Genomic DNA, 25511 nt, shown 5'->3' with positions numbered 1-25511 from the left:
GAGAGAGAGAGAGAGAGAGAGAGAGAGAAAAAAAGAGAGAGAGGGAAAGAGAGAGAGACATGATGATGATGTCTTAAAAGAAGCGAACCTGTTCTTCAGGATCTTCATATTCGATCACACGTACGATGTCACCAATCTCGAGTTGCAATTCATCCTCATCTTCCGGATCGTATTTATACGCAGCACGAACTCGATACAAAACACCTGGCGGCAAATCCTCGGTTGTTGCACCTTCAAAATACCATATTGTTACGTATAAAAGGCACCGAATTGAAAAAGAAAACACTTGCAAAACGCCGACAGTAAAGAGCAACCACATTTAAAAAAAATCAGAATATTACTTGACAGCGAAGGCGGACATGCATCCGTTCTAACCGCAATCAACACGTTTCTAAATTTATCTTTGGTTTTTAACACCCCCGCCTTTCTCCCCTTTTTCTGTATTTCCTTGTTCTTTCTTTACATAATATGTCCAACCAGATTAAATTGATCCCGTTTTTAAATAGCATCTTTTCTCTCAAATTTTGCGAAAAATTCCCTTTCATAAATTAATGCATATACTAGTTTAAAAAAGAGGATAAACACAAGTGGATGGTAAATCTGAAATGACAGTTAGATAAGCAACTCAAAGTTCGACAGTCAAGTATGGTTACTTAGGAGACACTCTGTTTAAAGGAGGTGATCGTGCTTAGAAGAGTAAAATAATAGGTAGTGGAATATGAATATGAGAAATAACAGATTAAAAAAAACTTTTTAATAGTAAAAAAACTGCTTCCTTTATTGATACCGCATCAAAGATTGCCATGCATCAAAAAAAGAGCCAAAACCTAAATTAAATTCTATAGAACAGAGAAAGCAAGGCAAAGTTGAATTCATTTTCAGGCAAAATTCACATTCCAGGCAAAATGCAGTACTCGCTTATGTTTGAACCTAATTATGAGGAATGGTAAACAATTATTTATTATTATTTGTGTTCTAAAACATCAGCTAATAAAAAATTAAGCATTGTCTTTGTATTATTAGTGCAGTAAGAACTAGATAGCTAAAATCTGTCGCTTATTCAACATATAAGAAAAAGAAACTGTATTTACAAGCTATTTTAGGAATGAGGTACTAATATACAATCAAAGATATTTAGATTCTAAAAGACATCCCTAATCAGTATTGGGAGGAATAAATTCCTCCATCATATTGCACTCTGCAATAATTGGACGAATTTCGTGCCCACATTTATGTTCAGAGCCTATATTATATTAAGGTGTCTACACTACATTAATGTTACATTAAAAAATGGTATATATGAGGTATTTTAGGGATGAGGTGCTAAAATATAATTAAAGATAATTAGATTCTGAAAGACATCCCTAATCAGTCTTGGAGGAATAAGTTTCTCCATCATATTGCACTCTGCAATAATTGGACGAATTTCGTGCCCAAATTTATGTTCAGAGCCTATATTATATTAAGGTGTCTACACTACATTAATGTTACATACTTGGACGCCCTGACGGAGAAGATAGAAAAATGGCAACTTTAACCAAATATAGCAAAATGCTCTGTCGTCCATCTTGGCCGCCAAAATCCGAAGTACTTATATAAAATGAAAGGTATCGACCTGACAAAATCTACCTGCGATAAGGACCTAGGTGTAATTCTGAGCTTGGACCTGAAACCAGAAAAGCATATCGGCCTGGTTATGCGTAAAGCATCAAATACTCTCTGGCTACTCACTCAATCCCTACGATACCTTGACATTCACTCAAAGATCCCAGCATACACAAGCTACGTCAGGCCACAGCTTGAATACGCCACTGTCATCTGGTCGTCATATCTCAAAAAGGATATTGACAGAATAGAACGAGTCCAGAAACGCTTCGTAAAAGGACTTCAAGGATTCAGAAACCTTCCGTATGACGAAGCTCCAAGAAGGCTCATTCTCCATAAACTTGAGACAAGAAGAACTATATTTGACCTAAAAATCCTCTTCAGGATAGTTCACGAGAATTTTGGAACGTAAAAGACAAGCTTGTTCAAATAACTACCCATAGCAACACAAGATTGCACAGTCTGCAATTGGAGCCTGTCAAAATGAAGATTGCACGATCTAATTCTTAAAATCATTCGTTCATTCCCCGAGTCATCAGGATCTGGAACCAACTGCTATTCCCAGTCGAAAAGATAAAATCACTGGAAGTCTCCTCCAATAGCCTAAACATAAAAATACCATATCTCGAGATTTTCAACGTATGACGACTTTAAATGGCAATCGTGCCGCAGTCGATCCGCTCTTCGCCCTGCCATAACATTTTTCTTTTCATAAGGTGTCAGTTATATGGAAATTTTGTATTGAGAGGCGTCAGGAATAATTGTTATTACTATATTGTATTAAGGTGTCTACCCTACACTAATGTTATAGTGTAGGCTATTTTAGGGATGAGGTGCTAGCACATAATTCATAAAAATTAGATTCTGAAAGACATCCCTAATCAGTCTTGAGAGGGGTAGATCCCTCCATCATATTGCACTGTGCAATAATTCGACGAACAGCGTGTCAACAATACATTAATGCTACATTAAGAAATTGTATTAATGCGCTAATTTAGGGATGAGGTGCTAACATATAATTAATTGGTGTTATCAAGAAACAGGGGAAACACATCAAATCAAGATGCACCCAAATCGGGTTTTTATGCAATACCCCATCAAAGATAAAGTGCATGTTGGTTTCATGAGTTTCCTAGATTTGCGGCCCAGTTTTTCATAAAAAGTAAATTCGGGCTCACTTGCAACCACTTATTTTGCTCCTGAATCAGTTTTCTGACCCGGGAAATACTTATAGCCACGATTTGCTGTTTCAGTATTATGATCCCTGTGAAACATGCGATTTTGCGACAAATCTAAAGCAGTGATTTGTACCCAAAGTGATTTTACCATTTAGATTTTGAAATCCTGTGACTTTTAATTTAATTCTTTTTTTTTTCAAAGTCCGTGAATCCTATGGGCAAGGTCGTATTCGGAATTTTTCAGAAAAAATGAGCGTGAGAGGGGGCCTAGGTGCCCTCCAATTTTTTTGGTCACTTAAAAAGGGCAATAGAACTTTCCATTTCCGTTAGAATGAGACCTCTTGCGACATTCTAGGACCACTTGGTTGATACGATGACCCCTGGAAAAAAATAAAAAATAAAATAAACACGCACCCGTGATTTGTCGTCTGGCAATTAATGTATGTTTGATTTCGGCTCTCCGCACATAAATTATTAAAATGAAATTTGAATATTAATTCTTTTTTTTTGGCTAAATGGCTTTCTCTTAGTTCTGAACAGGCGATTTTGAGAAATAAGGGGTGGGGAAGGAGGCATAGTTGCTCTCCAATTTTTTGGTTACTTAAAAGGCAACAAGAACTTTTAATTTTAACGAACGTTTTTATTAGTAAAAAATATACGTAACTTAAGAATTAACTTACGTAACAAACTTTTATATTCTTATATTTTTTTATGTATACGAGGGGTTTTGTAACCTCGTTAATACCTCGCTCTTTGCACTAAATCATGGCCCCCTCCCCTCAACCCCACCCACAAACCAAAAAAATCCCCCTGAAAACGTCTGTACAATAACTATTACTGTATGTAAACACTGGTCAAAGTTTGTAACTTGCAGCCCCTTCCTTGGGAATTGTGGGGGTAAAGTCATCCCCAAAGACATAGTTATTATGGTTTTCGACTATGCGGAACAAAATGGCTATCTCAAAATTTTGATCCGTTGACTTTGGGAAATAAATGAGCGTGGCAGGGGGTCTAGGTGCCCTCCAATTTTTTTGGTCACTTACAAAGGGCAATAGAACTTTCCATTTCCATTAGAATGAGCCCTCTTGCGACATTCTAGGACCATTTGGTCGATACGATGACCCCTGGAAAAAAACCAAATAAAAACGCACCCGTGATTTTCGTCTGGCAAAAAAACGAAATTCCACATCTTTATAGATAGGAGCTTTTTGCTATAGGGTTCTTGATACGCCGAATGCGATGGTGTGATTTTGTTAAGATTCTATGACTTTTAGGGAGTGTTTCCCCCTATTTTCCAAAATGAGGCAAATTTTCTCAGGCTCGTAACTTTTGATGACAAAGACTAAAGTTGATATATTTAAACTTACAAAACTTATATATTTAAAATCAGCATGGAAATTCGATTCTTTTGATGTATCTTTTAGGATCAAAATTCCGTTTTTTAGTTTCTTTTACTATTGAGCCGGGTCGCTCCTTACTACAGTTCGTTACCACGAACTGTTTGATCAATTACCCCACCTTTTCTAGGATATTTTGCCTCCCCTGGCTCTATATTTTGAAAACCCCTTTTTTGGGTATTTTCAGTGAAGGAATGGAAAAAACAGTACTGGTTGGTTAATTACAAACTAGAACCAATCTTAAACTGAAACTTATTTACATTCATATCATGATTGATACACACGATGCGGTGGAGAGAAGGAGGAGAAAAGGGAAAGGGAAAGACAAGGGAAAGGAGGGTTAATTCAAAGTAAAACTTCTCCGTTGCCGGCATAGGAAGTTTCTGAACTGTAATTCTTTTTTGAATTTCAGTTACTTGATAATAATTCAGCTTTTATCGAAAAAGGGCTACACCATAATTTTTTTTTCGCTAATACGAAAAAAAGTAGTTTTTACTTTCAGGGACGGATAGCACCCATAAATTTAGCTCTCAGATGGGACAAATTGGGACCTTTTCGCCAGGTTTGGGACCTTTCATCGGCTCAATTGGGATTTTATTTTTCAAACAGCTACGCAACCAATCCTTCATATCAACGAGCGTGTCCTTAAAAGTTAGAACCTTTGGCGTATTTTCGTAAAAAAAAAAAAAAAAAAAAAAAAAAAAAAAAAAAAAATGTCCCTTCATCGTATTTTATGGATATACTTCTACTACCAGACATCTGTTACAACCCGGGTCGTCACCCGATGAAAATAAAATCACTAGATCCAAGTGATTTTTGGTTGATTCAGTGGTTTTCTTCAATAGCTAGTGGTTTATGTCCTGATTAAGTAATTTTTTTTTAGGCAGTATGAAAAATCACTAAAAATAGAAATAAATCACAAAGGGCGGCAACCCTGGATACAACTGACCTAGAGCTAAGTGTCAGCAGATCTTCTGATACGTAAACAAATCTTTAGTTGTAAAAGAAAAAGAAGAAAATGAATATATGCTATTTTAGGCATAGTGGGCACGAAGTCCGCAGTATTAGACAATAGGTACAGCTATAATTCTACAATAACTTACACAGTAATTAACTTTGGGATACTACTTAAATGAAGACAAAAGTACCCCCAAATCAGTGAATCTACCACACTGTTTCATTAATTATAAATAATTTCATTATTAATTAATTAAAATATTAATTAAAATGTTTCCCAAGCAACTAACAATTAAAATGTTTCCCAAGCAACATTATTAATTAATTAAAATTAATTAAAATATAATTTCATTATTATTTAATAAAACTTATTAATTAATTTCATTAATTAATAAGTTGTCAATTTCTTCTCCATGAACTTAGTCTAATATACATATATTATTGTTGTTCTATCAATACTAGCAAGAGGCTTCATGCAACAAGAATTAAATTCTGTGGCTTTGAAACTTCGCATCTTTGCATGAATGGAATTCATCTGGCAATGACTTCATCCAACAGCGTCTAATTATTTGTTTTTTGTGCCCTTATTATCAAGCAAAGTGAAAGCCAGGGTACAGAGAATTACCGCCACAGCGGGTATTTCAGTGCACATATGGGTTGGACCACTTAATTTATCGAATTCTTTCAGTCAAGCTGCCAACCCTTGAGATTCTTTTAAAGGCATATTGGAATTTCAGTCCTGACCTTGGAATACTGGGGAAAGTCAACTCCTTCTCGAAATTTTTGTCCAAATCGTAAGAAAGAAACAAAAGTGCGTATGCACGAAATTTTGACGAGTTTCTAAGATTTTATTTTGGTACTTTAAGAGACAAAAGTGATTGAAGAGCTACCACACGCACCATTTTCCCCCAAACGCATCCGATCAAAATTTAGAGATAGCCATTCTGTTCAAAATAGTCAAAGGTCAAATAACCATGCCTTCGGTTTCACAACCGCCCTTCCAGCCCCTGGGGCAAGGACTGTAAGCTATGCAAGCTGCCCATTGTTAAGATATAAGATTTTTATGGGAAAGGGGGTCATATAAACTTTGGAGAGGGGTCATTCGATTGGAAATCGGTGCTTTTCTTAAAATTCATTAAATAATTAAGGGATTGTCCCCCCTCAAAACCCTACTATCCACGCTAAAGCTTTTTAGTAGTTTAAGAAAAGCTTCTTGTTGTTCTAATTAACGAACCCTTGTGTCTCAGGAGCCGTTATTAAAGAATTGGGACAAAAAGTCAAACTTTAGCATAAACAGCGTGGTATTGAGGATAGGACAACGCCCTTGGTATGAGTAATAATTTTTGTTCGTTTTAAATTTTAATGTTGCTCCTTACTTTCAGTAAAAAAAAAACTTGTTTGTTTATTTAATTTCTGATCGTTTTTTGAAATAATGTCAGGAAATCCGGCTCCTCCTAATCGGAAGGATCCTATAGACAATTCAATCTAGGTGTAAATTTACTCCGAATAATTACCATTAGTATATCCACATGTAAAATGGAGTTGGCCAAGAGAAAGTTACACAAATGAAAATAATTTCGTACAGGAATTATGAAAAATTCTCCCAGTGTAAAATTTCCCCTAAAAAGTTTACCCCCCCTGGAAACTTTACTCTCATTGGAAAATTTACTCCTCCTCACCCAAAAAATCTATACCTACTTCCCAATAACAAATACAACACGTAAACAATGAACACATTTCATTGCTTCGTGAAATTTGTTATGAAATTTACACGCGAACATGGCTGTGCGGGTCATGTTATGTACGAAGGCATAGTAATTGGACCTTTCAACTATGCTGAACGATATGGCCTATTTCAAATTTTGATCAAACGAGATTGACGAAAAATGGGCATGGGAGGGGGCTCTTTCCCCTCCAATATTTTTGGTCACTTAAAAAGGGAATTAGAACTTTTAATCTCCATTCAAATGAGTCCTATCCCGATATTCTAGGGCCACTGGTTTCATATGATCACCTCTGGAAAAACTCATTCATGATCTTTCTTTTGGCAAAAAATGCAGAACTGCACATTTTTCAAGATGGGAGCTTGAAACGTCTACAATAGGGTTCTCTGGTACGCCGAATCTGATGGTAGGATTTTCATTAAGATATCTTGACTTTTAACTCCCCCCCTCACGCAGCCCCCAGTGCAAGGGTAAGTTATGCAAGTTACTCATTGTCAACATATAAGGTTTTTTATTACGATGAGAGGGCATGTTTGATCCTAGATCTCACGATAAGGTTTAGACTATGAAGGCGAAAGTTCTTAGGATGCTCATTCGATCGTAAATTGAGAGTTCTAGTCCTTTTTTTTTTAAATCAAAAGTGATTGGAAAACCAACCAGCCCTTCTGTCCTAGAACTGTTTTTGATGTCTGGTCCTTTTTGATATCTGGAAAGTAATCACAAATCCGTGATCATTCGTTGGCTAAAGATACACCAAACATGTATAGATCAGAGCTTTGGACCTCTACACTAAGTTCTCTGATTATTTCGTTGTTAGGGAGGGGGAAGATCCTCAAAGGGTACACTACAATGCCAAAACATTCTAAATCTCATTCAGCCTTCAGGTAAATAGAGAATTAATTCCAAGGAAGGGGCGGGAGGGAATGGAGGTAGAAATTGATTTTTAATCCCTCTTGATCTCTTGGAATATTTCTGGTCTACACTGTTATTATGAAATTAAAGAGTAACATTAAACCCAAAATTAGCGAAATTTATTCGGTATAAGAGAAGGGCTGCCCCTATGGAGGATGCTCGTTCGATCAAAAATTGAGAGTTCTAGCCCTTCTTTATAGGTCGAAAGCGATTGGAAATCAACCAACCCCTGTTCTAAAACTGTTTTTGATATCTGGTCCTTTTTCTCTGTGGCTGCTCAAGGTTGCGCATGGGGGAATTGTCCGGAGGAGGGGACTTTCCGCGGGGGGATTTTTCGCATGACACAACTTTCTACTACACTAAAAGATTGGATGTATTTGCTAGTTTGAGACTTTAAAATGATTATTGTTAAGTTTTGTGCAATTTTCTTATAGACGAAATGTCAAGTTCTAAACACGTCTCCATGTTACAGGTCATCAATTTTACGGTGAATTCATTTATACTTGGATTAACAAATGTTCTCAACGTAATAAGTTCGTCCTTGTATACTTCTCAGACAACTACACAGATCACCGCAAGTAAATCAGATAACTCACCAACGGGAATGTCATAGAGTTCATCATTTCTTTTGGCAGCAGGAGTTGCGAGGGAGGGGCTTCCTCCTCCATTTGTTACTTGAGCACCTACTTCAACCGGTTCATACTCTTTTGGAGTTTCAAATTCTTCGCGAAGAGAACGACCTGAGATGAACTATTTTTTAGCAAAGTTGCATAAGAATTCAGAGCGACTGCCAAAGTGGAAAGCACAGATAAGTTATATACAATTGGGACATTTTATTAAATACAAACAGCATAGATTCCAAACAGCGTTGCCTACTAACGCAAGTTGCGCACCAAGCACTTCGCAAAAAAAGTTAAAATTACCGCCTTGTATTGACCAAGTTCTATTGACAGAAGGTGTTCTTCTTTTTTTTGTAGTAAAAAAGTATGAATTTAAAATCCTGATATATTTCATTCCATTACAAAGCCAACATTTATAAAGAGCAGTCATTCTCAATGTACATACTAAAGTTCAATCAAAGAAAAAGGAGATATTTCATACCAACAAAATCCGTAGTAAAAAACAAGCTTTAGGGAGATTTGATACCTTTAAAATTATTTTACAAATCTCAGTGTTGGCTGACCGTCTCAAAGACAAAGGGCCTATTAGCGGATGTTCCTAGCACCACGATGAACTCCCAAAGCAATTTTAGTAAACATTTAAATTAAACATAAAATCTCTTACTAAATGTTAAGCAAAGCGCTGTCTAAACAATGTACATAGAGCGTAAATATTATGCATCATGTGTCGGCTAGATTTTCAATTAAGGCAGGAAGCCCAACACTGAACTTCCAAAGCTATAAACTACTCAGTTTATGCTTCCTTTAATCTACTGTTTAATGTTTCCCAAGCAAGCAGAGGCGTAGCCCCAGTATTTTTATTGGGGGAAGGCAACATTGGTCTATGCCCGGACAGTGAAGGGACAAAGGCTATATAACAATTTTTTCTCCAGATTATTTGGGGGAGGGCAACTGCCCTCTTCCCAAACGTCACTCCTGCAAGCAGGTATGCTAGAATATTTTAAATCCTATTCTTTGCTGAACTTTAAAAACTGTTCCGTTTAATCGAGAAAAAATGTGACACTTTCTAATGATGTAAGCTTCATTAAATCTAAAGATCCCTCTATCTGGCGCAAAAAGGGAGGAGTTAAACGTTTTTTCTAAGATTTTCGCGACAGTAGATGTCGTTTTTCAGTTTTCTGTTGTTTATTAGGATCTCTTATTCATTTCAACAAATTGTGGCAAGACAGACCAATTAATTCTAAATAGTTTGGCCGTATAAACAAAAAAAAAGCTTATAACGGACGAAATAGGGTGATCCTTTAAGATATCGAATCCCCTCAGTGTCATTGGCTTACATCTTTGACTTATATTCAATTTGACTTTTATTTAATTATGAACGAAGCGCGTCAATTCTTAGGCATATGCTTTAAAAACCAACAATCCCACCTTTTTGAAGCCTAATTGGTTTCTGTATGAAACATTAAGCCAGTAAAAAGAAGAAATAATCAGATTCCGCATGATTGGTTCTTCTGTGTGCAATTTTGAGCCAATAATAAGGGGAAAAAGTTTTCAAATCATAAATTATTTTACAAATTTTTCTATTTTTCTCTAGCTTAGGCAAGAATAAATAGGCTAATTTCATTCTGACATTTAATCTGAAAAGAGAGAAAATTCAAGCCTTCCTTCATATAAAACTGAAAAACTCACAACTTTCACAAACAAAAGCTAATTCTGCAAGCATACTTCAAATATCCACTTATTTTCATATAATTCTCCCCTTTCTCCTATTTTGATAGATCGAGCTAAGCTTCAAAGGAATTCAATACCAAGCAAATAAGCCTATCTTTCCATTATAAACTTTTTCATTTTGTGTGGCCAAACTATTAAGAACCGATTGGGGGGGGGGGTGCCATAACCTGTAGATCTTAGATAAGCGATCCAAATAAACGCCAAAAATCTAGAAGCCAATGCCTACTTGCCCAAAAATTTTAGAAGAAACATTTAACTTCTCTTGTTTTGTGACGGAGATGGAGATATTCAGTTTCAGTGAATTTTTTATCATTAGAAAATAATAATTTTGTTTTCAATTAAATGGAGCAGAATTTTCTTTTAATTCAGGAAAGACTAGTCCTCAAAATATTCTAGCATTCCTCCTAGATAAATGCCAAAAATCACTTTAATAGAAATACCAGATAATCAATTTAGCAGTTCTTTGAGTTTCCTGTAGTGCAACCAGCTTTGATTGAAAACTTTGCTGACACAACTTCATTGTCTTTTCAATCGAATTTCATAGTCAAAGCACAGATTCCCAATAATTTTCAATGATAACTAGTGCCATGGGAGAATTTGCTAATGGACCCTTTGCCTTTGAGACAGTAAGCCGACAGTGAGGTTTACACAATGATGTTTAAGGCATCAAATCCTCTTTTAAAAAAATTAAGTTTTTCTTCTTACGAAACGGCAAATTCTTAACTTTTACCCGAAAAGACCCATTTCAAAGAGTATGGGTAACTTATACGAATGGAAACTGGCATTACTGTCGACAAACACGTGAATGCTATTTAGCGTTTGGTGGTTCTTTACTTCAGTGCATTAACAAGAATAATTAATTTATTTAATATAATTGGTAAAATTAGGGTAGTAACAAGTATCTAATCTAAGTTTCTGACATAAAAATGGATTTAAATCTTTAAAAAATGTCTAAAGATGCCAAACGCTAGATGGTATTGATGTTTTTTGTCGATACTAGCGCCAGTTTCCACTCTTTATAAGTTATCGGTACTCTTGGACCCACTTTACAAGCAAACCACATATTGCTAACCACCTCTCGGTGACAAATTTGAAGCCATGACATTTACCTCAGAAATGACCAGTTAATCAGACTAATTAGGCCTCATTTTTTAAAATTAAGGTCTACCAATGAGGCGGTTTTAGGGGGGGGGGACAGAGGGAGCATTTGCTCAGGGCATAGAAATTTCAGGGGCGCAAATTTCAAATAAATAATCTAACATTTATAATCATTTATAAATTATTAAAATTACTTGTTTTAAAATAAAGCAGAGGACGTAGTTGACAAAGTAAGGAAACCAAAATTTGAAAATTGAAACCAAAAATTTAATTTTTTCCTATATCTTTTCTCATATAAAATAAGAAAAGTCAGATTTAAATAAATGAAAAATTTGTTGATAAGTGAAAATTTCGTTAATAAAGGAAAATTTTGTCAAGATTTCCCCTGAAAACTTTTGGGAGACAAAGAGGAGGGCACTAATCAAGATTTTGCCTCGGGCACAAAAGAGGTCAGAACCGCCACTGGGCTACCATCTGATGATACCACCCAGAAACTTATACCAATAAAGACAATTTTACAAACACACCATGGATTGTTAGCTGCCTCTCGACGACAAATGTAAAGTCATATTATGCGCTTTACAAATTACCAATTATCTAGATAAACAAAAATTTTATTTAAAATATGCTACATCTTCATGTAGCTACTCAGAGGCGAATCTCCAGCATTCTTATTGAGAGCAACAGGGGTACATATCCAGATAGTCAAGGGGCATGAGTTGCATTATATTTTGTAAATTATTGGGGGGACTACTACCCACTTGACCCCCCTCCAACGATACCCCTGAAGCGGCTCAGGAACAAATACCTAAATATTTGAGTTTCTTAGCTAATCTGTCATATTAATCGTGAAATAAACTTATATCAAACTAACTCAATTAAAAGAAATTAAAAATTAAAATCAATTAATTTTTTTTTATAAATTAACACCACCTTCACAAGCGTAAGGTAAAGGGGGCTTTGAATCCCCCTTTAGTCCCTTATTTTTTACCATTTTCTGTAATTTTGAATACTTTTCAAATAATTGACTCGTTTTTTGTTTCCTCAGCCCCCTCCAACCCATTTGAAAATAATTCTTGTGCCCGTGTCAGAGTTCTATTTTTTAGTAACAATTTCACGATGATCTTTTGAGAGGAGGGGTGCACACATTTCAAATCAAGGCAGAAGGATTTTTCTTGAAAATAAAAATAACAAAAAGGTTATTTTTCAACAAAAAACGCACTAAAAGATTGAAATCTAGGAGGGGGACACAAATACAGAAGGGCATAGCCCCCTCTAAATTGGAACCACTGAACTTGAACTAAATTGAACACTGAACTTTAACTTGAGAAGAAAAACTCTTCATTGTTTAGGCTTTTTATGTATATAACTTATCTGTGCAGGAAAATCACGAAGGCTGTAACTCAGGGGGCTGTATGTTACACAAAATACATTATGCATCAAAGCAGAGAACTGGAAATATGTTTCGAAATTGTTTGACTATCATTAAGGACCGATAGTTTGCATAAGAAAAATTTTTTAAAGCCCGTCTTAATTAGTGCAGTGGCTTGCTCTAATTAGCAAACAATAATAATAAAGATCCTTATTTTTGTGCAATAACGTTAATAGCGTTATTCATCTTAGTATTAAAGGAACGTCACGTGGTTCAAAATTCCTAGTTTTTAGTCAGAAGATTTTAGAAGGCATGGTCGATTTTATTTTAACTTCTACCAGACGGACGTGTGCAAGTAAGAAAAGAGAGAGAGAGAGATAATTCAACAACTTGAAAAGATAAAAGAGATATTCAACAACTTGAATATCAATATCTTGAGAATAAGCAAGATATAGGAAAACAGATGAATCCAATTGACGATAGAACTCGCTCAGTTTTAGGGGGACGGGCTGTAAACAATAATTTCACAGAAAGTCACATTGCCATTTGAATTACCGCCGTCAATAGCAGGAAAGGATAGAAAAGGACATTGCGATAAAAGGTGCTGCTGAGTAAGCCGGGATTTGCCCCTCCCTGCGGAGCCTTCTGCAAAAAAGTGTTAAAACAGAGCAAGGTTCTGGCCTCAGCAAATAAAGTTATTGTTAATAAAGCAAGGAGGAAAAGCATAGCAACTAACAAAGCAAAAAAACATTAGCACAACTGAAAGACAACCAGAAAATAAAACAACAAGAAACAGACAGGCATAACCATTGATTGTCACATCTAACAAGCGGTCAAAAAAAAAAAAAAAAAAAAAAAAAAAAAAAAAAAAAAAAAAAAAAATGAAAAAAAATATATAAAATAGGCACAAATGTTATCGAATTAGATTACATTTAAGGCTGTTAGGATTGAAATGAGAGGTTTTCAATAGAGCGGTCTACACGGACCTACAAACTGGAAGAATTTAGAGAAGAAAAAGAGAGAGAGAGAGAGAAAGAGAGAGAGGGGGGGGGGGTAAAAAAAAACTTAGTCAAACGATTTTTAGTAGGTACTAGTGTGAAAAGATTATTACAGAAAGGATTTTTCATAAATTAGGATTTTTAAAAAAAACCCTGCAAATCTGTACACATTAGACACTTCTTTAATTAATGACAAAGTAAATTAATCCTCTTGCCCCATGTTTTGAAAGCCTTTAAATAAAGCTTATTTGTGGATACAGTCAATAGTTACTACCCCGCATTACCACTCAAAAACCTAGTTTGAGCAACCAAAAATTAATTTCATAACATGATATTGTGAGAATATCTAAGAGAGGAACGATTATTTTGCTCCTTGTCTTATGATAAATGTTACTATAAGCCCTGTAATTACAAACAACCTAGAAACCCTCTTTAACGAAAAAAATAAGTGCCAGGGGCGTCTTTTTCCTGAGGGGGGGGAGGGCAAAAGGGCAGTTGTCCCCCAATAATTTGGAGAAAAATTATTATATAGCCCGTGTCCCTTGACAATCCAGATATGGGTCCCTTCTTGCCCCCCTTAAAAAATTCTAGGGCTACCCCCCTGTCAGTACTTTCTATAATAACAATAAATTACATAACAGTTACAAATTATTTATTCATTAGGTCAATGAATTCATCACCAAAGCTATAAGACTAAAAGCTTTAAAGCCGAATTGGACTACCACAACAAGAAAAAGAGAGACAAATCTCAAGAAAAAACAAACCTCACTAATTATAAATTGTCTACACCGCATTCATCGTGGAGTAGAATTTGCATATAAATCTTCTTTTGTATAGCCATTCTATATATCGATCTTTGTATTTTCATTCTTTTTTATTTTAGATTTTATCCCTTTGCTCTAAGAATTTGTATATATATTAGTTTGATCTTTGCAGTTTCATTCTTTTTATTTTTGATTTTATCCCTTTTCTCTTTGAATTTGTATATATATCAGTTTGATCTTTGCATTTTCATTCTTTTTTATTTTAGATTTTATCCCTTTTCTCTTAGAATTTGTATACATATATATATATATATATATATATATATATATATATATATATATATATATATATATATATATATATATATATATATATATATATATATATATATATATATATATATATATAATTTAATCTTTGTAGTTTCATTCTTTTTTTATTTTGGATTTATCCCTTTTCTCTTAGAATTTGTATATATATTAATTTGATCTTTGTAGTTTCATTCGTTTTAGTTTTAATTTTATCCCTTCTCTCTTTTCTCTCAGAATTTGCTTATATATTAGTTCGATCTTTCGGTTTTCATTCATTTTTAATTTTAGTACTTCATCTTTTCCCTTTTCTCTTTTAAACAAATTATTTTGACATTATTTAAATTAAATACTTGATTATTTAATTATTAGTATTTAATTTATGGTATTATCATTTTATTAACAATAATTTTATTTAATCTAAATTATTTTAGATCATTTGTTGTTTTTTTTAGCTGTAAACGTCATCAATTTTAGAGGTGAAATATACGTCGTCATTTTTGTCTTTCTACTGGCCATAGACTTGTTGTTTTGTTTTTTCTCGAGATTTTTCTTTCTTTGCTACAAGCATTCCAATTTAAAAAGAAGAATAATGAGAGAAAGCCAATCACCTTTGATGCGCGCACTCTCTACCCCCGCATGCAGAGAATCTACATCATCAGCAGCTATATCAATTTTAATTACTTCTTCATTCATTCTTATTACAGGAGGGGCTGGCTCATCATATTGCTTGAAAGGGGTCGACATGAACTCGATACTATCGTCATGCGGTGGGGGAGGGAAATCTTCCTCATAGTGGCCGGCCAGCACCTCCTCTGAATTAGTTGCAAGTTGTTTGGTTAGTAAATAAGCAAAAAGTAAGAAAATATACATTACGGCTGTCCAGAATCAAAGAAATTAATACCAATGTCTTCGTTTTTTGAAATCAGATCTAAATTCTTTTTTTCTTCTTTCCTTTTATTTGTGTGAATACTTTCATTTGCACATATTTATACGAGCAAATTATCCTACTATTTCTTCCTATCTGATTAATTTTAGGCTAGGAAAGCAAGCCTTGATGTAAGTAGTTGTATAACGGTTAATAATGCAATACAGTGACATTGTTTTGCAATTATTAGTAAAGTATCTATGTGGTCAGCACTCGGGGGTGTATCAAGTAGCTTTTCACTAGCAGATCAAGGAGGCCGGGGGACTCCCTCCTCCAAGATTTTTTTCTGGCCCCGTCATTCCGTGTTTTTTTTTCACTAATTTTTTTTTAAACAAACTTGTCAGTTTGGTAAATTATTGGCGCCCTTTTTACATTCCCCCCTCCGCCAAGATTTTGCTCTAGATCCGTCTTATTGCTTCGACTATTAAATGCATTGGAAAAAAATAATTGGCATTCAGTTTTGAGGCAAAGTAATTCAGCTGAATTTTTAGAAAAACAGCAATGATTGGGTCTGTTTTGACGTTTTGGGACAAAGTAATACTGCATTTTTTATATACTCGGTACATTTTATCCAATTAATAATATTGATCGGGTGCTGGAAAATAGAGGATTAAACAGGCCTCGTGCCCAGGCCTTAGTTCTTAGGCTAGTTTACGGCAAACACCATGTATCAGCCTTAGTGTCACTAGTCAATAACTTATAAAAGGAATTAGGTTAGAACATCAGTAAAATGAAAATGTGCTAGAAAAATTGCTGTCGATGGGAGTCGAACCCAAGCTTCACTCCTTAACTAGCCGAAACCTCAATCCCTAGATTCAGATATCCACCAGGAAGCTTTTCATGAAGTTTTAATGTATACCTCAGCATTCAAGTCAGACAAATTAATAAACTGAATTATTACTTAACGTACATTATATTTTTGACGGTATAGAAACATTCGAAGCCTAATTTTACCCAAAACATTCAGTATATAAACCCTCAAGTCTAGAACTGACTTCCAGCAGAAGTAAAACATTTCCTTGAGGAATTCCGTGCTTCTTTGCGATGCATTTGTTTTAATCCATGTTCTGGTGATGGATTGATTTTTTTTTTTTTCATATGAAAGATGACGGATGAGTCTTTAGTTTTTTTTTTTTTTTTTTTTTTTGTAATGATCCTGGAATACAGGAATGAATCGACAGCATAAATATAAAGGGGCAAAAGGGGTCCATACCTGGATAGTCAAGGGTCAGGATTGTCTAAAATTTATTAGAGGGGGGAGGGTAACTGCCCCCCTCCCCCTGGAACTGTTGTCAGGCTTGTAAAAACGTAAACAAAAATGAATGCTATGCATTTTTTTAAAGAATTTCATGCTTCTTTGTGATGTATTTGTTTTAATCTATGTTCTAGTGATGGATTGATTGATTGATTTTGAAGTGAGTATATCTTTGTGAGATGTTGAGAGAGATTTTGATTTGAGATTTGAGAGTTGTAGAGTATGAGTATGGAATTCATTCAAGTCCCCTGTAAATGCATTAATTTTATAATTGTTAATTAGCTGTTTAGTAGGGGTGGGAAGGGGCAAGAATGAGAATTTTTTTTGCTTCGAGGAATAGTTGACATGTATCTTTTGGGTCTTTTGAAATACGCTAATTTGTGTCTGGACTTCTTTTGGATGTTAAGTAGTGATGTTTCTTTTTTCTGTCGGTATTATATGGATATTTAACTGTTATGCTTTTTCGTAACCCATTTGAAAAAAAAAAAAAAAAAAAAAAAAAAAAAAAAATTGATACTGATACTGATTTAAGTTTACTGATATCATTCCAAAAGCAGGAGAGCTATGAGGAGTTTGATAATGTTCTCACCAAAAACTGTATTTTTGCACAAGGAGAACGTGTTAGGTCCAAGGCCTTACTTTTTCGATGAACTTAAAAAAAAAATTATAAGAAGAGTATAATAAGAAGATTTCTTCAGTTTGATGATCAAAATGCTTTGCTTCGGGCCATTTGCTTGTTTTGTTGTGTTATTTATATTAATAAACCCATCTTTCTCTCTCTCTCTCAAAAAAAAAAAAAAAAAAAAAAAAAAAAAAAAAAAAAAAAAAAAAAAAAAATGCATCTGATATTTAAAGTACCAAGAGCAACAATTGGGAAATTTACACTTTCTAAAACTCCATGATGTATTTTTTCGCTCATTCTCTGCTCATTTTTATGACAGGTTCTTTACTTTTCTTTATTTATCAATGTAAAGAACTAAGTCTTATTTTTTGATGTTCTTGGTACTTTAAATATCAGATGTATTTTTCTGCCAGTTTATGATAGTGTTTTCCTTCTTCTACGACAATTGGGAAAGTTACACTTTCTAAAAAAAGAAATGAATCTGATATTGATAAGTACCAAGAACATGAAAAAATAAAATTTAGTTCTTTACATTGGTGAAGTGGATAATTACGCAATTATATATGCCATAAAAAAAGGGAAAAAGGAGAATTCACTTTTTATTGGAGAAGGTCTTCAATTTTGGATTCTGTTTCTTTTTACAAGCACCCAAAAATTTTAAAAATAAAGAACGTGTGTTAAAAACCAGCAGAGAATGAACGAAAAAATACATCTCCATGGAGTTTCAGAAATCGCAACTTTCCCAATTGTTGTAGAAGAAGGAAAACACTGTCATAAATTGGCAGAAAACTGGTTAAAAATGCAGTGATTTGATGAATAAAATATTGGCTAATGTCAACATCTTGTTAACATATAGCAATTGGAAAGAAGCGAATGCATCATGGACTAGAAAAACTCTAAGCTAGACATTAATTTGTTTATTATTAAAATTATTTAACACTTCCAATGATTAGTTGTTGACTTACCTATCAGAGCATCTTCTTGGAAAGACCAGTTATCCTATTTTGTCATATTTATTTTTATTTAAATATTTTGTTTAAATATTTTGTTCCAAAAGTATCACTTTTATTGCTTAACTTGTATCACAAAGTAAAAATATTAAATTTATTGTTTCACTTCAGAAACCAATGAAAGAAATACACACACAAAACATTCAATTGTAACAAAGACAGGTTGAAATTCCCTTTGGCTAGTGTTAGATACAAGATAAACCATTGGGTACCTCATGGAGGATAAATATAAAATATTGCAAAGGCCTAATGTATAACTTAAGACACGTAAAATTTACCGAATTAGTTTCTGCATATAATTTTTCCCGCTTAAGACACACACACAATAAGATTTCACTAACACTGAAATTGAACAAACACTAATTTAAGCTAATCCAAAAAATTCTATAAAAAATCTGATTGGCTGAAATTAGCGCCAGTTAAATCTCAGTATTAGTAAAATATCATTGTGAATGGGCCTAAAACTTGTTGTAAATAGTGTTGGTTCTAGATTGGCTGGTTTCTGTAGCTTTCGGACGCAAAATAAAAGTCTTAAGGTCGAATTTTGGAAAAACTTTGGAAAAAAAATTTCTTCCAAAAAATATTTTTGGAAAAAATTTGGGAAAACTAAACACGTTTCATAAATTTATTGTAGTTCTGTAGCAATTTCGAACATCTTGGTTGTCAATATCAAAATTTCACCAGTAAATTTCACCAGTATGAAAAATAAGTCTAATGCTAGGACTGGATAGTCCTAGCATTCTGGATAGTCCTAGGACTGGATAGTCCTTGGATAATGCTAGGACTCAACGGCTAGGACTGGGCTGACACAGCCTTTTCTTCCGGCGTTTTATGACCGCTCACGGGGGAATGATGACCTATAATGTGGCTTCGATCTCGAAAACCGATACTTACGGTAGAACGACAACGAACTGGCTTCGAAAAGGCAGTATTTACTTGGAAAATATGTTACGTTTGGCGCTTAAAGCAGAAATCCGTTAAACCAAGCTATAAACCAGCTTATTGATTAAATGAGCGTAGCGAGATCAAATAAGCTTAAATCATAATAGTAATTATAGCTACAAAACCAGCACTATTTTAGGGGGGGGGGGGGGTCATAACAGATACACCCCCCCCCAAATACGGCTCCAATGGAAATCTTGGTCAGAGCACCCTGAAGTTGTATGAATTAATCATGCAAACTTTGTGAAAGCATATGAGTAGGGCTCCCTTAATCTGAGTTCACTAGAACCCTTGGATCTCGTGTTTCTAAGATAGCCCACAGAAGAACGGTCCACGGAAAATCCTTAGAAGAACGTCCCTAGATGATCCACGAGAAGCGCTGAACTTTGATGAAAGCACGCAAACAAAGAAAGAAATATAAAAAATATAGATAGTAGATACAGTATAGCGGTTTGTTGAGACATGTAATTTATTTTCAGTGTTTTGTAAGGTTGAAAGAATGAGATGTTCAAAAAGAGCAGAAAGAGGATTAGAAAATGCAAGTGTTAGAAATTGAGGTGATAGTAAAGGACAAGAGAAGAAATTCTTACCTTTAGCTTCGGGTGTAGAAACAATTGGAGAACTAGAAAGAAGAAATGAAAGAAAGTTCAGAGATGCAAAAAGACAAAAGAAGAACAACTAAATCTAGTGCCATCACTGCCTTGATAAAGGGATCCAATCCCTTCCCATAACGCGGAAAGTATATCAAAACATGCAATTTTGAGTATATTATCGTAATATATTTACTTGCTTATTGTACAAATAAAAAAAAACTTCTGTTGTGTGGTGCACCAGTTAAGACTCAGCAGTCAAATATCCTAAGAAGGGGGAGAACGGTGCAACCAAAACAGAATATACAAGGTTAAATACACAGCCTTATGTATTGAGACCCACATTGGGATGAAGAACCATGGCTCTTCGAGGCTAAAAAGCAACTAAAAGTTCACCAAAGTAGAGAAAAAAATTCTAAATTTATTAAAGATAACATTTTCCGTTTGACCTGTCCTCATGACAATACCGTTTGGCAGAGAGATTACCTTTGGTTCAAAGCCCGACAGACTCCATGAGAAATAAAATTAATAGTCTCCATCACAAGATGTAAAGCGCACAATGTCCTGATAATTTAATAATATTTGATTAGCTCATATTTAACAAAAAAATTATATATATATATATATATATATATATATATATATATATATATATATATATATATATATATATATATATATATATATATATATATATATATATGAGTTATTTTTTCATAGAAGAAAATATTTTCTATTGTATTTTACCAGATATGAGTAAGGTTTTTAGAAAATTTGGTAAAACATGTATTTAAACCAATTTTAAGCCCACGTTAAAAACATGTTTATACCTTAACATTTCCAGTTACGAATTCCAATTTAACGAATTTTTGACGACCTAACGACCTTTAATTTCCTAAAAAAAATAACGGAATACAACCCAAAATAAATCGATCCTCCTTGCAAAGCCTACCAGTTGAAGGACACAAAAAAAACTTAAATTAAACATCTGGGCTACTGGAGGGGGGGGGGGGGGGGTTAGAAACCTGTCCACCCCCGGAAATTTCCAGAATTACGATTTTTATATAATGTTTTACATTTTCCATACAGCAGGCCTTTTAAGGGATATTTTTCAAAGTCCCCCCCAAAAAAGAATAAAAATCTACGTGCCTGGGAAGAAAAATTCTCACGAGAGGGATCAGACTTCATAGAAAGTACATTACATTAATAATTCATAACCTACCATAGCTTACTATTCAAAAGATGCGAATAGGAACTTCTTGAAAAGAACACATCTACACCCAAGGTACATTTTTATGTTTGAGCAGAAAAAAGGGAAATGTACACCTGGAGAACTACTCCCACAATACTAGCAACTCATCATAGTATCAATCTGTGTGGGGTTATCCCAGCCGTACAAACTTCTTCCCCCCCCCCCCCAAAAAAAAACTGTACGACGTTTCACTGTTTATTCCTTCTCATGTAACTACACAATTCGCGTTTGGCCTCAGGTGGATGGTAAGGTAAAGGTAAAGGATACGGCATTAGACTTTACAGTCTCTACCGGCGGTGCTGATCTCCGTTTCTTGGCCCTTCAACCAGGAAGTGTAATGGGGGGTTGGGGGCCAGCCATCCTGTGCTTTCGCACACCCTTTCTGTTTAACTTCCCCAAATTTCTCCAGGTACCCATTTAGAGCTGGGTCGACTCTGGCTAAGCTTACAGAGTCACGCCACTGACCCCAGTCCCAAACTAAAGAATTGGGTACACTGAGATTCGAACCCGCGTCCTCTTAGACAATGGATCCTGGATCCAGCGCACCAATCCACTCGGCCATGACGGCTGGCCGAGTGGATGGCCAAAAATCAATCAGCTTGGGTCATTACGCCCGTACACACTTCTCCAGCCACCCTACCCCAAATCTACATAAAGTTTCACTCTTTATTCTTTCTCATGGAACTACAAATTTGTGTCAATTTATTTCTTTTTAATTCATAATTCAACCTGAAATGAATGACCTGATATTAATCTGAATGACCTGATGTGAATCTGAATGACCTGGTATGAACTTGAAATGACCAGAAATGATTTCGACCGAAAAACTAACTTTGAACTGAACTGAAAAAGCTAACTTTAAAAAGCACTAATTTTCCTTCATCGTTTAATTTATCCTAGTCATGTTTATCTTTCTTTCATTATATCTCTTTCATTAACCTTTCTTATTGCTTTAAATATTCATAAAACATACTAGTAAATATTATATTAATTAAATAATACAATTATATACATTATTAAATATTATAATATCATACAAAGCCATTCATGTATGAAAACATGCAGGTGCCTCAAAATCCCTAATTCAATAAGGCGTATATTAAGGGAGTGCATTGCATTGTTCTATGAAAATGAAAAGATAGCGTTGAATACCCTATTGTTACTTTATAGATGATATCCTTTAGGCAACGCTTTAGCTTAAAAAAAAAAAAAAAAAAAAAAAAAAAAAAAAAAGACTTAGAAAGGTGGTTATGGCTGTTTACTCTGAAAGTCCAATTGCACACGAACTGCCTTATCAGTCGCAAAAGACGACTTCAGCATTCCTTATTTTGTATTTTGTAAACGGCATAAATAAAGAAAGTTTTCAAATAATATTTGGTTTGTCAATAATAATTATTGTCAAATAATATAATACATATTAAATTCAAACGAGTCATAAACCATCCTGAAACAGTTCCTCTGAGAAGCATCTAGCACATCTTTCTTACCCACGTTTCAACCCCCTTAGAAGCACCCACATTTCAAGGTTAAACATGACAACTGTCCTTGTTACTACTACTACTAATAACTCACTGCAGCACCCAGTTGCCTGAGGCCAACACAGCTGCGGACACTCCTCCTCCATTCCAATCTATTCGAAGTTTCCCTCTTTAGACCCTCCCAAGAAGTTCCTACCGTGGCTTCCAGTGTCCCAACCACTGCTTCCACCTTTCACTTTAACATTCCCACGTTCTTTCCCACCTTTCACCAATTTGCTCACCGCATGCGAATTGTCCAAATTGGGACAGAATGTCAAACTGAAAAGCTAGCGGTAAGAGCGTTAGTTTTACTTTATTTTTTGAAATTTGTTTAAATTTAAAAATTTTCGAAATTAATTAAATTCAAAAATTCAATTAATTAGCAGCTAAAAATTATGTTAATTGAACCAAAAAAATAATAATAAATTAAACTAAAAATCAAATTTCAGAAATCAAACTGAATTCTGAAAATTGAGGTAATACATTTGAATTTTTTTTTTTATTTAAAGTTAGCATTAGAATAACGTAAGTTGGTATTAAAAACGTTCAAATATATTTTTCTAAAATGTTTACACACATTGTTACAGTGTAGTTAATGAAGCCGGAAATGAAAAACAAAGTTGGAGAGTTTGTTTATCCGATTTACAAAATTGTTTTAAAAAAAACAAAATTTTTTTGTTTATGCACTATTGATATTCATGTTTCGATAAGCATATAAAGTATATATTTTTTTTAACTTTCAGAGATGCTTTTTTACTCAAAGACATCTTTAATGAAGTCCATTAACTCACTTAAAACCGTATTTAGATAAACTAGCTCTTCGCAATCAACAACATCTATGGCCTAACAATCATAGCTGTGGCATCCGCTGCACTCTCGAAAACAAAGAAGTCTAGCCCATAGCAACCGAAAATAACATAATAAGTATTACGTTTTCATCTTCACGAAGTTATATAAAGATTATTTTTTGGTAATTCTGACTGACTTCTAAGCGAAGGGCATAAAAATATAATGGCATAATTTCACAAGACCATAATGTCAGTAAAAGAAAGACAGCTTCCAAATGTTATTTGGAAGCTATTTTATATATAATAAATATTATATATATATATATATATATATATATATATATATATATATATATATATATATATATATATATATATATATATATATATCACTTAAATATACACCTAAAAACCTAAAATGACCATATAAATGATATTTAATTCTCGGACCTGACATAACAAACAGCTGTAGTTAAGAACCAACCGAGACAGAAATAGCAAGTGAAATATGATATAATAACATACTCTATCAAACATGAATGAACGAAGTGATATATGTCATTAAATACGTAGGCTGCCTCTAGGACATAATATGTATATATATATATATATATATATATATATATATATATATATATATATATATATATATATATATATATATATATATATATATATATATAACTTTCTTTATCCATGCCATTTACAAAATACAAAATAAGAAATATTGAAGTCATCTTTTACGACTGATAAGGCAGTTCGTGTGCAATTGAACTTTCAGAGTAAACAGCCATAACCACCCTTCTAAGTCTAAAAATGTTTTTTTTTTTTAGCTAAAGCGTTGCCTAAAGGATATCATCTATAAAGTAACAATACCGTACTTAACGCCATCTTTTCATTTTCATAGAATAATACAATGCACTCCCTTAATATACGCCTTATTGAATTATTGATTTTGAGGCACCTGCATATGAAACCTGACTTTTTCATATATGAATGACGTCGATGTGGCTTTGTGTGATATTATAATATTTAATAGTATATATAATTTTATTTAATCTATAGAAATATATTTTATTAATATAATATTTACTAGTAAATATTACATTATACAGCTTTCTTACCCTTGCTATTTACTCTATCCTACAACCCTGATATTTCTACTTTACAGACCATAGGACTAGGGCATTATATTTATTTGATTTTTTTTTTGCAAAATATATCTTATTTTTATTAACATCAACAAAAAAAAAGAGAAAGGAAATTGGAACTTCCTGAGAGGGCTAAAGAGGAAAGCTCTGAATAGATCGGGATAGAGGAGGAGTGTCAGCAGCTGTGTTGGTCTCAACAGCTTGGTGCTGGAGTGAGTTGTTAGTAGTAGTAGCAAATAAAGTTAATTTATCTCAAAATGCATTATTATTTGGCAACAGCTTAACTAAACTCTCACAATTGACAGCATAGTAAAAAATAAGAAAAATTGTATAAAAACTACTATAGCTAATAGGGCAGCATATATGTAGGATAATTTGCTGCTTTTTGGACACTTGATTTTTTTACTTATAATCAAACTAATATAATAAAAAGGAAACTTTTATTTACCCCCCCCCTCTGTTGCTATTGTCTCTAATATCCACTAAAATAGCATATTTTTCACCTTGTCATTTTTAACAAATATAGCCATTGTTTAAGTTTGTAATGCCTTATCAATAATTAACCACCCACTTCGGAAAAAGTCGTCGCACGGTGGCATTTGCGCGGAATACGTCCTGTCCAAAAAAGATGATTTAATCTGATCGATGAAATGTGTCATACATCTCATCCGTAAAGGGCACCGGTGAAAACGTGATGGTTCTGACAGCTGTAGGCATACTACTCCTAATCACAGTCGCCGTCAATCCACTGAACATCCCACTCAGTATCTCACCACGAGGCAGGTTATTCT

The 25511-nt window shown here is 34.1% G+C and overlaps 1 protein-coding gene across 2 annotated transcripts in view; it reads right to left on the bottom strand.

Annotated features, from left to right (window-relative positions):
* Nucleotides 1-25511, bottom strand: part of LOC136041822 (myc box-dependent-interacting protein 1-like) — a 101902-nt gene that overhangs the window by 13049 nt on the left and 63342 nt on the right. Inside the window, exons 6-9 of one of the 2 annotated variants that reach the window (XM_065726598.1) lie at nt 20013-20044; nt 15277-15480; nt 8370-8513; nt 89-231 (exon numbers count right to left, since the gene is read on the bottom strand). In XM_065726598.1, the coding sequence (XP_065582670.1) occupies nt 89-231; nt 8370-8513; nt 15277-15480; nt 20013-20044 (523 nt within the window). The remainder of the gene's footprint in view (nt 1-88; nt 232-8369; nt 8514-15276; nt 15481-20012; nt 20045-25511) is intronic. The other variant, XM_065726599.1, reaches the window with a different exon arrangement.

This window comes from Artemia franciscana, unplaced genomic scaffold (genome assembly GCF_032884065.1).
Source record: "Artemia franciscana unplaced genomic scaffold, ASM3288406v1 PGA_scaffold_39, whole genome shotgun sequence".
NCBI lineage: Eukaryota > Metazoa > Arthropoda > Branchiopoda > Anostraca > Artemiidae > Artemia > Artemia franciscana.
This window is presented reverse-complemented; position numbering and strand designations above follow the sequence as displayed.